Source organism: Ovis canadensis, chromosome 19, assembly GCF_042477335.2.
Source record: "Ovis canadensis isolate MfBH-ARS-UI-01 breed Bighorn chromosome 19, ARS-UI_OviCan_v2, whole genome shotgun sequence".
NCBI lineage: Eukaryota > Metazoa > Chordata > Mammalia > Artiodactyla > Bovidae > Ovis > Ovis canadensis.
In genome coordinates this window covers 26,606,756-26,620,589 of record NC_091263.1, presented here as the reverse complement: position 1 = coordinate 26,620,589, position 13,834 = coordinate 26,606,756, and the positions used below count along the sequence as shown (strand labels likewise).

At 48.2% G+C, this 13,834-nt stretch overlaps 1 protein-coding gene across 5 annotated transcripts in view; it reads left to right on the top strand.

The window, feature by feature from the left end:
• Nucleotides 1-13,834, top strand: part of SCN5A (sodium voltage-gated channel alpha subunit 5) — a 105,194-nt gene that overhangs the window by 47,274 nt on the left and 44,086 nt on the right. For all 5 annotated transcript variants that reach the window (XM_069561497.1, XM_069561494.1, XM_069561496.1 and 2 more), the window contains exons 13-15: nucleotides 4,655-4,787; nucleotides 5,704-5,942; nucleotides 13,305-13,478. In XM_069561497.1, the coding sequence (XP_069417598.1) occupies nucleotides 4,655-4,787; nucleotides 5,704-5,942; nucleotides 13,305-13,478 (546 nt within the window). The remainder of the gene's footprint in view (nucleotides 1-4,654; nucleotides 4,788-5,703; nucleotides 5,943-13,304; nucleotides 13,479-13,834) is intronic.

Genomic DNA, 13,834 nt, shown 5'->3' with positions numbered 1-13,834 from the left:
TCTTTGCATCATCTGGGGGACGCATGTTCTAGGCCCAAAGAACAGCAAGTGCCAAGGCCCTGAGGCAGAAGCATGCCTCCCATACGGGAGGACACGCCATGAGGGCAGGGTGCTGGAAACCAGGGAGTAAAGGGGAGAGGTGTTGGAGCGACTGTCAGAAAGGTGACGGGGACGGAGGTGCCAGATAGTGAGAGGCTGGTCAGAGCTTTGATCACTCAGTCAGCCGATCCCATGACAGGCTGGTGACCGCCCAGCCAGTCATCGAGTGCCCTTGCTGACCGCTGCCCCCCAGCAAAGGCCTCGGAGCAGCCCACCCGGGAAAAGGGCAAACGTGCGGCTCAGACCCTGAGGCCAGCAGGAGGTAGAGAAGGGCAGACTTTCTGAGGAAGAGGAACCAGACAGGGAAACCTGAGCAGGAAGGTGGAGGCAGGCCGAAGAGAGAGACCGTTGCTCCAGCTCAGATAGGTGCTGCAGCTGTGGGACTTTGCGCGGGTTAACAAACTTCCCTGTGCCTCCGTGTCCCCACCTGCTGGTGGTGGTGGTTTAGTCGCTAAGTCGTGTCCAACTCTTGCGACCCCATGGGCTATAGCCCGCCAGGCTCCTCTGTCCATGGGATTCTCCAGGCAATAATACTGGAGTGGGTTGCCATTTCCTTCTCCAGGGGATCTTCCCAACCTGGGAATCAAACCGGGCTCTCCTGCATTTCAGGCAGATTCTTTACTGACTGAGCTACAAGGGAAGCCCCGTCACCTGTTGAGTAGAAATAAAATTAATATCCACATCAGCAGGTTGTCATGAGCCAAGCATGTACCATCCGATGAAGAAATAAAATTTTCTCCAGCACCTCAGATGCTCCCCAGCATCCCTCTTCCCAGTTTCCTCCCACCTTCCCACCCAAAGTTAACCATTATCCCAACGTCTAACACCAGAATTTCATTTGGCCTGTTCTTTGTATGTTATATAAATGGAATCATAGAGCAGGAAAAAAAAAAAAAAAAGTTGTGGTAAGGACTGAAAGAGTTAGAACCTGTCTGGTGCTTAGTCCAGCACTCGCCTCATGTTCCGGGAATCATTATTATTAGCTGTTATTGTTATCAGAGAGCGAGAAGGAGTGACAGCTCCAGGAGCACCCCCAGAACGCCTGGGGCCCCCACACTGCTCTGCAGTGGGCAGTCAAGGAGACGGTCCTGCGACCACACTGGGGGAGACCGTAGCTTCTGGGTGGGGCTGGGGAGGCCCCTGGCCGTCACCTGGAGGGTGGGGCGTCCGACTTCCCAGGAACACAGATTTCCAGGGCCGCAGGTCCAGCCCTGGAGCCTCAGCCTTGTGGAATCAGGTCAGCAGCTGGAGCGCTAATAGAATTTCCTAATCTCATTAGGGAGAAAATCATCTCATTGTACTGCACATGTCGGGAGGAATCCAAGTTCAAACACTTCATTACCAGGAACTCTGACTTCACCCATTCTCACTTCTGTGGGGCCCATTTGTAACCTTAAAGGGATTAGCAGGCCGAGGGGGTTATTTGAAAAGTTAAAGAGATTAGCAGGCTGTAGTCCCCTGAGGAGCCCTTCCCTGTGTCTGCGGGGCCCCTGGTGACACTCCTCCCCAGTTCTAGTCTGAAAAAAAAGGCACAGTGTCAGGCATATAGTGGGTGCTTCATCAACAGGGAGAGAGCTGACCCAACCGACAGCTGGCTTTAATTGGGAGCAGAGGGTGAAGGTTTGCTTTGCTTGGTATCTGAATATGTGCCTGGCCCCAAAGGCAGAGGGGGTGTTAGAGGCACCTTGAACAGATTCTTCTCCTTCCTCCCTCCCGCACCCCCACAGTCATCTTAAGGACAGAGCTAGAATTTAACCCAGGCCCCTGGCAGCCACGTGTTTATCCATCCATCCAACAGCTACCCAGGACCAGCCCTCTGTGTCAAGTGCCAGCCAGTGTTTAAGGCACCAAGGACATGAACAGAACAGACAAGAGCTCTGACCTCATGGAGTTGGCATCATAGTCAAGAGGACAGTAAACTGATCAATATTTCTAGGGACCAGTAAGGGTCATGTGATAGAAAGTTGCTAGGGGGAGGGCTGGGAATGGGGAGCTATTGGTTAGAATACACAGGGAAGTCCTCCCCATAAAGGTAACATTAAAATTGACCAGTAGAAGATTTTAGGGAGCCAGCCACACATATGTCGAAGAATAGTGTTTTAGGCAGAGGGAACGGAAAGTGTAAAGGCATTGAAGGAAATAAGCTTAACATGTTTAAGGGATGAGAGGGCTGGGCAGGGCTGGGTGTGGTGGAAACAGAAAGGAATATAAAATGAGTTGGAGCAGTTAGGGTCTAGACTGTGCAGGGCCTTGTAAGCTATAGAGAAGTTTGATTTGCTATAGATAAGATGGGGGAGAGTTGTTATTCAAAGGATTCTCATGAACTGATTTACTTTTTAAGGGTATCTTTTTCAGCTGTGTAGAGCATAGAGAGACAAGAGGCCAGTTAGGAGGCTGTTGTAGTATTTTGGGGAAAGAGATGGTGATAGCATGCACGAGAACAGTATATTAGTCATTTCCATAATACTGCTGCGTAACAAACTCCCCCCAAAGTCAATGGCTAACAACAAGTGAGAAATCACACTCACTTCTCTGCAGGTTGACCATGGTTTGCCTGGTCTAGGTTGATCTTCAGAGAAGGCAATGGCACCCAGCTCCAGTACTCTTGCCTGGAAAATCCCATGGATGGAGAACCCTGGTGGGCTGCAGTCCATGGGGTCGCTAAGAGTCGGACACAACTGAGCGACTTCACTTTCACTTTTCACTTTCATGCCTTGGAGAAGGAAATGGCAACCCACTCCAGTGTTCTTGCCTGGAGAATCCCAGGGACGAGGGAGCCTGGTGGGCTGCCGTCTATGGGGTCGCACAGAGTCGGACACGACTGAAGCGACTTAGCAGCAGCAGCAGCAGGTTGATCTTGGCCAGGCAGCTGTGCCTCGGACTGCACATGGCCTGGCTCCATAGTATAGGTTAGGCTCAGGGATGCTCCCCTTGTGTTTGTCCTGAGCTGAAAGGGTGGCAGCTACTTGGGGCAGCTCTTTTCCTGGCGGATTACTGGCACACAAGAGCAAGGTGAATGGCACAGTGACAGGTAAAGCTTCTGTTCACACATGTCCACTGACATTCCCTTGGCCAAAAACAAGCGTGTCACCAACAGGACAGGGGATTTTGCTTCCGTCACAGTGGGAGAGGAAAGAGGAAAATTGCTGAATCACAGATGGTAGAGAAGTTGGGAAAATTTGAGACATGTTTGTGAGAAGCTGGCCTGATTTGTGGGTGCACTGGACCCAGGGTACTACTGTTCCACCAGCTATGTCAACCCTCTCAGGCGCCTCTGCCTGAAAACTTCCATGACTGGGAGCTCACTACCTCCCTAGGCAACACTTTAGGGCAATTCCACGGATCACAAAAGCTGACCTTAACTTGAGCCCAGAGCAGTTTATTACCCCACCCCAGGCCCTGACCCTCCCACCCTGCGTTGCCTAGGCCCATCTTCCCTCTGACCCACAGAGATTATAGTGCCTCACTCTTGCACGCTGAAGAGCCCAGTGCCTTCATCAGCCCTACCCTGGGCTCACAGACTGCGGCCACGCCTGGCCATGCCGACACTGAGCCTCTGTGGGCCCCGCTTGGTTCTGTGGGAGGCTCTGAGTAAGCCCAGGGAATGTATGTTTTGCCCCTTTTTTCATCAGGACACACGCCATCTCCATTCACAGGCCTGGTTCTTTTACTTACAAAATTGGTGCAAGCTTGTTGAAAACAAATCTAACAGTGCAGAAGTCAAAGTCCCTGCCCTCCCCACCCAGTCCCACTCCCCGGATAGAGCCACTTTAACAATTTAGTGTGGTATCTTCCAGATCTTTTTCCTGTTTTCTCATCAAACTGTCCTGGAAGTGCTCCCATGGGAACACACGTGCAGCAGCCTTGCTCTCCTTACTGTCTGTGTCAGAGTCCAGAGTTGGGCTGTATCCGTAACTGATTTTAATATTCTTCCTATTGATCAGTTGTTTTGTTTTGATGGTGTTAGGGACAATGCTGCGGCGAGCGGCGTTGCATGCATATTTTTGGTTGCACGTGTATAATTATTTATGAAGTTCGATTATTAGGCAAGGAACTCAGAGCCAATTGAAAATTTTCTTAGTAGATATAGCTAAGTTACCTCCACAAAAGCTCCGACCAGCTATGTCAAAGCATCGTGCTTTACATAGGCTTCCATTAACGTCACCTTAGAGCATGATGCGTTTTTTTTTTTTTCCAGCTTCTGTATGCTCATGACTCTAGGGAGCTTGGGATCATTTAAGACTCCCAGATCGTTTGCATATGTACTAATGTATGACAGCATCTGGTTAAAGAACTCAGTACATGTCATTTCCCGCCCAGGAATCACCACTAATGAGAGATGGCACAGGAAAAGAAAACGAAGGAGATAATGATTGGCGAGAGGGGAAGTGTTATCTTGGAGGGAGCTGGGAGCAGAGAAGCCCAGTGCCCCGTGTCACGTCAAGACCCCTATGGTGGCCCCCTGGGACCTCCCCAGCCTGAGTCTGGGGCAACCCAGGTCCAGGTGGACCCCCATCCATCCCCAGGCTGACGCACATCTCCTGGTTACACCCAGACCACACCATCGGAGGAGCCAGGCAGGCCCCAGACGCTGACGCCCCAGGCTCCATGTGTGGACGGCTTCGAGGAGCCAGGAGAGCGGCAGCGAGCCCTCAGTGCAGTGAGCGTCCTCACCAGTGCCCTGGAAGGTCAGCACCCCGGCGTTGTTCAAACATCCCCCACCCCCGCCCCCCGCTTCTGGTCTGAGCCATTGTCCGGACCGGAGCCAGGCTCGCCCTAGCTGCTGAGCCTGCCTTGGACGTTCCCACAGCTGTCCCAGGCTTTTCAGTCTCTGTCACCTGTCCGGAGTGTCTTTCCATCTGTGCCAGCTTGTTTTGTCCTGGGCATCCTCAGGAGTCATGCCTGTGTTTCTTCCAAATGTCCTTGCAGCCGCCGTGCCCCATCCTAGGTGATCACTGGTCTCATCCTGTCCTCTGCCGAGTATCCCCAGGTCTACTGGGGCCGTCCCACCCCGAGCAGGCCTGTTCTAGCCTATTCCCCATCATTCCCCGTCTAGCCCAGGCTAGTCCAAGCATCCCACATCTGCCTCAGCTAGTCCCACTTTAGGCAACCCCACATCTCATTCATCCTGAGCTTGGTACCAGCAGGTACCAGCCTGTCCCAGGCACCACCCCCACCCCCACATCCCTCCTGACATGTCCCAGATATCCACATCTGTTCCTACCTCTTGGGTCCTGAGTGTCCTTATATCTGCACTTGCCCATCTCAGATGTTGTCTCTGCCTGTCCTCCCCCGAGGGGCCCCTCATCTGTGTGGCAGTGTTGCCTCCAGAGAGCCCACACCTGTCCTAATCTGTCTTGTCCCCATTTTCCCCATACCCATGCTGGCCTTCTGTCCCTGTGGCCCTCTTTCCCCACATTCCAAGAGTAAGAAGTCAGGACGCAGGCCCCTCTTCCCCCTAGCCTTCCCTGGCCCGCTTTCCGTCCCCCTGCCATGTAGCAGCCCTGTCGTCTGCTGGGTGCGTCATACAGCTCTTCTGGAAAGTTACGTGACGCAGTCAACAGAGACAGGCCAGCCCACTGGCTCCCCCGCCCCCGCCCCCAGAGCTGGAGGAGTCTCAGCGCAGGTGTCCGCCTTGCTGGGTCCGCCTCGCCCAGCGCTACCTGATCTGGGAGTGCAGCCCGCTGTGGATGTCCATTAAGCAGACAGTGAAGTTCATGGTCATGGACCCATTTGCTGACCTCACCATCACCATGTGCATCGTGCTTAACACGCTCTTCATGGCGCTGGAGCACTACAACATGACAGCCGAGTTTGAGGAGATGCTGCAGGTCGGAAACCTGGTAAGCACCGCTGGCAGCTAACTCTCAAATGGGCACCGTGGTGTGAAGGGCTCTTGGCCAGCTGGCACAGCCTTCGTGGGTGGGGGAGGAGGGGCTCAGAGCACAAAAGTGTCTTCTGAAGATAGGCCTTTTTATGGAAGACGTTCTGGTAGGAGCCTCAGGATCAGCTTTCAAGGATGGGCAATGCAGTTGGGAGAGAGAGGTTAGGGATAAAGATGCCCAAAGGCTAGGAAACAAAAGTGAGTTGAAATGTGTGAGCCTGAAATGTGTGGGGACATGGAGCGTGGCAGTAATGGAGGAGGAGAATATGCCAAACAGAGGCAGTTCTCTTAGGGAAAGGATGGATGGATGTTAGGATGGAGAGAAAGGAGGAAGGGAAGGATACAGAGATGGATGGATGGATGACTGGATGAATGGAGTGAGTGACTAAATCAGGCAGAGGCAGGTTTGAATTCTGACTCAGTCTTACTATATGACCTCAAGCAAATTACTTAGTCTCAGTAATTGGTACAGTAAGTATTTGTTGAATGTAATAAATGTAAAATTAGAATGACAATATCAAACTCAGGAAGCTAATGAGGATGGAATGAGATAATGTGTGTGATGTGCCTGGCTCAGAGTTTGATAAACAATGAGCACTCAAAATAAATGATAGCTGTGGTTATTATTTTTGTTGTTGTTATTGAAGAGACTATCCTTGGATGTCAGAACGTGTCAGTTCTTATTCTGATTTTTTTTTTCTTGACACCAAATCAAGTCCTAGCTCTTCACCCTAAACATGGAAAACAGGCCAGAGAGGTGAGATGCTGGTGGCAGGGCTGGGCGTGTGGCTCTTGTCTCCTGACCCTAGGGGACAGGGTCCTGCTGGCTCTGTCCAGGTAAACACAGGGTTGGCCCTTCTGCAGCAGATCCCAGGGCAGAGCTGCAGAGAGCCCACTGGCTTCTGGAAGGAGCTCCTGGGGTCGTTGCTGAGGTTGAGTGGGCAGAGGGCTCATTCAGTCCGAGCTCTCTCCTCTTGCAGACCCAGCCCATTCTGTCTCAGTCCCAGCTCCGCAGTGGCCCCCACGGGCGGGCAGGTCCCCTACGCTGTGGAGTGTGAGGATCATTTTCCCTTATTACTTTCCATGTCCAGAGCTCTAGGCAATTCTCTACAGGGTCTGTTCACATTTTTTCACAAATGTGAGTCTGTTTTGCTGTGGTTCTACTTTTCTTTCCTTCTTCTGTGTACAAACAGAAGGAAAAGCTAGCTCTCAGTCGGTAGGAGTCTCGCTGCACTATTGTGCCTGCCTTGTGTTGGGTGGTCTCCAAGTGGTGGTGATGTAGGGTCTCAGCTGAATGCAGTTTTAATGGAATGTGACCACTGGGTTGGAATGAGCCATAGTCAAGGTGATGAAGAGCACAGGTGGCTTTCCTGGGCCACTAAGTTGTGACTGGACTGTGACTATGTTAAACTTGTGGTTAGATTATTAGTAATAGGTCATGTCGTCGGATTACAGCTATTCTTTCCTGTTTGGATAGCTTTATTGTTAGTATGTAAGATTTTAACTGTCTTGCAGTTAATATATTCTAGATGGTTTAAATATACAATGTGAAGAAACAAAACGACAAAAATAAGCATGGGTAAATAATCTTGGTGTGAAAAAAGCCTTTCTAAGCATGTCGCTAAAGACAAATTCCATAAAGGGGAGAAAATTGATAGATTTAACTAGCCCATTATATAAACAGAGGTAAAAGGCAAATGAACCATCTGTTTTTAGCAATACTGTGGACAAGAAAACCTGAGATGTCTCCAGCTACAAAACAATTAAAAATATAGCAAATATTCTTTGACATGCATAGCAAAGTTCATGAGAAGGAAACAAAAATCTCCAAGTGACAAAAACAAAGAGGAACTTAAAAACATAGCAGTAAACATGGGAAATCATTCTGTAGTTGCTTTAGGGGGTGGGACAGGTGCTGATCGAGTAATTTTGGGGGCTTGGATTTCAGTGATCATGCAGAGACAAGACTTGTGTTTGGGACAGTGCAAGTAGGGTTTGGAACTGAGTAGCCCATAAGAATATGACCCTACATTCAATACAGTGGTGAACTAAAGCAAATTCACACGCCGGCCCTGGGAAATGAGAAAGAAGGAAGGTTGTGAGTCTCAGTCAGGGCTGGAGAGAGGGGCTGAAAAAAAGTAACCCTTGGAAGCTTGTGACTATGAATTTGGCTTTATACAGATATGGAGTTCGAATTTATACCTGACTGTTCCTGGAACCTGTTTAAAAAATTAACACACAAAGAGATTCTAATAAGCACAGTTAACACTTGTTGAACACCTAATTTTTTATAACAACCAGTAAGGGAAAAGCTATTATTATTACCCCTATTTTACTGATGGGGCTTCCCAAGTGGCTCAGTGGTAAAGAACCCGCCTGCCAATGCAGGAGACATGAGTTCAATCCCTGGGTCGGGAAGATCCTCTGGAGAAGAAAATGGCAACCACTCCAGTATTCTTGCCTGGAAAATCCCATGGACAGAGAGGCCTGGCAGGATACAATCCATGGGGTCGCAAAAGAATCAGACACGACTCAGTGATTAAACAGAAACAACATTTTACTGATAAGGTAGCAGAGGCAGAGTGGTCACAAGACCAGGAAGTGAAAGACCCAAGATTAAAGTCCAAGCCTTTTGTTTCTAGGGCCCATGCTCTTCGCCAGTAGCTTACACAGCTGTGCCGCAGCTCAAGCTTTGTTTCCGTCTCCCTGCTTCCAGTCCAAGCCATACTGGCGTCCTTATCAGTGTAGTAAGAGAAGAAAAAGAAGAAAGAAGGAAGGGGAAAACAGATCCAATGTGATTTTCTAGATTATGTTGTTGTCTAGAGAAATAATCCAAGAAAATCTACAGAAAGAATATTAGAACTAGTAAGAGAGTTCAGCAATGCTGGTAGGTATAGGCTCAATATATTAAAATTAATTCTGCTCCAAGCCACCATGAGTGATCATTTGGAGAGAGGAATTTATAAGTTAACATGATAGCAATAAAAACTGAGGAATATAGGAATAAACATAGCAGAAGATTATAAATTTGATGTGAAAAATTATAAAACCATTGAAAACCAGTTGTGCAGCAATATGCCATTTTCATGGATGAAAGTCTGAATATTGTAGAAATATCGGTTCTGATCAAATTACACCTAGATGCTTGGTGTAATTCTGATAAAAATCCTAACATACTTTTTACCCATGAGATTTGACAAAGCAATCCTATAATTCATATGGAAAAGTAAAGTCTGTCAAGACAAATTAAGGAATTAGGTGAGGAGCTTACCCTGCGTGTGTGCATGCTAAGTTGCTTCAGTCGTGTCCAACTCTTCTGCAACCCTATGGACTGTAGCCTGCCAGGCTCCTCTGTCCATGGGGATTCTCCAGGCAAGAATACTGGAGTGGGTTGCCGTGCCCTCCTCCAGGGGATCTTCCCAACCCAGGTATTGAACCCGTGTCTCCCACATTGCAGGCGGATTCTTTATCACTGAGCTCCTGGGGAAGCCGGAGCTTACTCTCCCATGTATAAAATATGTTGTGGTATTTTCATGCGGTGAAACACTATGCCCAGCTAGAAGGAATGCATATATATCTTTCAATATGGATAAATCTCATAAACGTGATGTGAAGAATAAAAGAACTGGCAAAAAAGGAACACATATGGCCTGGCCCCTTTATATAAACCTTAAAACCAGGCAAAAATACTAGATGTCGAAACTGTGGAAACATGCATGATAGCGGTTACCTTGCAGTCAGTGTAGTCCTGTGGAGTGGGGTGCCATTTCCTTCTCCAGGGGATCTTCCCGACTCAGGGGTTGAACCCGGGTCTCCCGGGTTGCAGGCAGACACGTTACCATCTGAGCCACCAGGGAAGCCCAAATAGGTACCTGCAAGACTCAGTTAGGTATTTGGCTATGTTCCTCTAGAAGTGAAGTGGAGTCACTCAGTCGTGTCTGACTCTTTGTGACCCCATGGACTGTAGCCTCCCCAGCTCCTTAGCTTTACCATCTGAACCACCGGGGAAGGCTTTCCCGTGACTAAGGATACAGCAAAGAGAGCTTCCTTGGACACGCCTCCTTGCACAGACCTGTGAGACTTTCTTAAGAATATACATATCTGACATTGCTACAGCTTAGGGTATGCATAGCTGTGACTTACCAGATACTGCACAACCGTTCCCTGAAAGGGTTGTACCAAATCCACGCTTTTACAGAGTGTGAGTTCCCACTGTTTCATATCGTTGCCAACACACAGAAGTTTATTTTTGATTCTCTTATGGGTGAGAAATAGTAACTCAATGTTGATTTAATTTGCATTCTTCTGTGTTTTATTTGTTTATAACCATCGGAATTTCCTCTTCTGTCATTTCCTCCATCCAGTCCACATCCTTGTGGTTGTGTTTTTGCCACTGAGTTGTCCCCCTTCTCCTTATGGATGTGTAAGCATTCAATATATATTCTGGATCCCATGTCTTTCCAGTTAAACACTTTTCATAACTTCAATTTCCAGTCTGTGGTAATGATTTCACTTTGTTTACCATATCATTTATTATACAGATATAAATTTTAATGTATGTAAATTTAGCAATCTTTTCTTTCGTGGTACAAACTTTCTGTGTTGTTAGGGAAAGCCTTCCTAACCTCCAAATTTTAAACATTTCCCCCCATTTTTATTCTAGAAAGTTTAAATTTTTATTGTATCTGGGTATTGAATCCATTTCCCTGCAACTAATTAATGAAAGTACTGTGAGATAGGAATCTAAACTCATTTTCCTCCATAGAGGTGACCATTCTTCTCAGCATAGTTTACTGAATAGTCTGTCCTTTTCTTACTGATTTAAAATGCCATCTCTGTTATTTATCAAGTCTCCAAACATGCATTTCCTATTTCTCAGTTCTTAATTCTGTAGCTCTAGTCTGTTTTTCTATATTTGCACCAATATTATAAGAAAATCACAATGTATACCGTGCATTTATTGCAAGGCATAAAGTACATTTATTTATGAACAACACCCAGAAAAGGCAAACACTCTAACAGGAAAATAAGTAAAGGATATGAAGAGGCAACTTTACAAAAGGAGAAATTTAAAAAATTGAAGAAATATCCAACAAAACAACAATAAAAAATGGCCTTTGTCCTGTTGGACTGGAGAGGTGAGTGGGACAGGAAGTAGCATCTTTATGAGGAAAACAGTTTTCCCATGTGGTTCATGGAATTGGTTAAAACCTATCTCTGAGGATCATTTAGCGCCTATGTGTCAGAATCTCTGAGAATGTTTGTTGACTGTGCAATTCCGTTTCCAGAACTTTATAATAAGAAATGAATTGGACCAAGGATCATCGCTGGCATGGCAAGGACACGAGAGCACAGCTGGATAGTTTAAGATGTGCAGAGAACAGCAGCCAGACCTGGGTTCCAGAGCAGGGTCTGCCGTGGGGGAATCTTGGGCCAGTTTCTCCATCTCTATGAGCCTTGAGTGTCCTTATATGTAAAGTGGGGAGAATAATAACTCCATAGGCTGTTTATAAGAGTCAGAGTTCAAGGATGTCAAGTGGGTGAGAGGGTGGTTATTGTTCTCTTTGGCCTCATTTATTATGACTGCTGAGATCTCCAGGCCCCAACAGGGGCTTCAGATACAAACAGCTCTTCGTGTTTTATAAGCTCACTGGGATCTGGCAGACAGGCTATGAGTGTGGGCACCCACCTCCCCTGACTCCCAGCAGATGGTTCACAGAGCCCTGAGTGCTAATAGTGGCTTCCCAGGAGGTGGGAAGATTTTGCCTACAAAGGTCTGTCTAGTTAAAGCTATGGTTTTTCCAATAGTCATGTAAGGATGTGAGAGCTGGACAATAAAAAAGACTAAGCGCTGAAGAACTGATGCCTTCAAACTGTGGCGCTGAAGAAGACTCTTGAGAGTCCCTTGGACAGCAAGGAGATCAAACCAGTCAACTCTAAAGGAAATCAACCCTGAATATTCACTAGAAGAACTGATGCTGAAGCAGAAGCTCCAATACTTTGGCCACCTGATATGAAGAGCCGACTCACTGGAAAAGACCCTGATGCTGGAAAAGATTGAAAGCAGGAAGAGAAGCAGATGACAGAGAATGAGATGGTGGGATGGCATCACTGATTCAATGGACATGAGTTTGAGCAAACTCTGGGAGATGGTGAAGGACAGGGAAGCCTGGCGTGCTGCAGTCAACGGGGTCGCAAAGAGTCAGACACGACTGGGTGACTGAACAACAGCAAAACTCTCTAACCTTGGCTTATGTCTATAATGGGATCATACTGTACACATTATAAACTGACTTTTGAAACTTAACACCTTGTGAATGTCCTTTCATACTAACTAAACATCATCTGCTGCTGCTGCTAAGTCACTTCAGTCGTGTCCGACTCTGTGCGACCCCATAGAGGGCAGCCTACCACGCTCCGCCGTCCCTGGGATTCTCCAGGCAAGAACACTGGAGTGGCTTGCCATTTCCTTCTCCTACAGCATCGTTTTTGTTTTTTTTCCTGTAAGAAAAATAGTTGTGGGATATTCTACTGTACAGATGAGCCATAAATAGTTTAACCACTTCCTTGTGATGGGCATTCTTTTGTCCCTATTAAAAACATTGCCATAATGTTCTTCTGCTGGTTCTCAAATTTATGAGCTACTTGACTCCAAGCACGTTACTTAACCTCTCAGTGCCTCAATTTCTTTACCTGTAAAATGGGCTTAAGGCTACTTTTCTTACCTGGTTGTTAGGCAGGTTAAAAGAAACGACTTGTTCTAAGCATTCTAGCCCAGCTCTAGGCACATAGTCAAGCCTCAAGAAATGGTGGCTGATTGTTGTTACAGTGAGAAAAGTCATCACACGGACAGGGAGGAAGTGGGAACAGCATGGTCGAAGGTGCTGAGCCATGGAAGCATGAGTGTTTGTGGAAATGTGTGAATTTGGTGTGTGTGAAACGGAAAATTTCCCGCAGCAACATGGGCTTGAACAAGTCTGGAGGTGGGTGGTGTCGAGGTCCACCCCAGCCTCCCCTGATCCCAGGTGCCTCCCAGAATCATCAGTCTTTAGAGCCTGCAATGAGCTCAGTTGTTTTTGAGGCCCAGGCTGGTGGGTCATGTCTGGGAAACAGCAGAGTTGGCTGGAGGCATCGGGTTGGAGGTGTCCCCAAGGAGGTGGGCCAGGGCCAAGCAAGCACCACTGGGATTCTGGGCACAGTCAGAGCTGGCAGCCCTGGAGGGGGACCCTCCTGGAGCAAGAGTCAGGAGGTAGGGAGACCCTGCTGCCAGAGGCTCTTTCCAGCCTGAATGTTGGAACTCCTCATTCCCACTCCTTCCCAGGTCTTCACAGGGATCTTCACAGCAGAGATGACCTTCAAGATCATTGCCCTGGACCCCTACTACTACTTCCAGCAGGGCTGGAACATCTTCGACAGCATCATCGTCATCCTCAGCCTCATGGAGCTGGGCCTGTCCCGCATGGGCAACCTGTCGGTGCTTCGCTCCTTCCGCCTGGTACCCGGCTGGGCCTGGCAGGGGTGGGTGGGCGGGACCCTGGGGCCACCGAGGCATGCCCTCTCTGAGGCCATCACTCAGTGCCCCCTGCTCTGATCTTTCATACCTTCACCCAGAAGCTGCTCACTAGGTACAGCATAGGCTAGTATGGGCAATTTGGGGGACACAGAGGTGGGCAAGGGAGCTATCCCTCCCTCCAGAGGGGCATTTGGGGTGGTATCCATCCTGATGATTTGCAAAGCCCTTTACGGTTCACCATGCCCCCTTTAGTCCTCACAGTATCCCAGGAGAGGAGCTAGTGTTACTGCATTCCCATTCTACACATGAGGAGGCTAAGACCGAAAGAGGTAAACCAG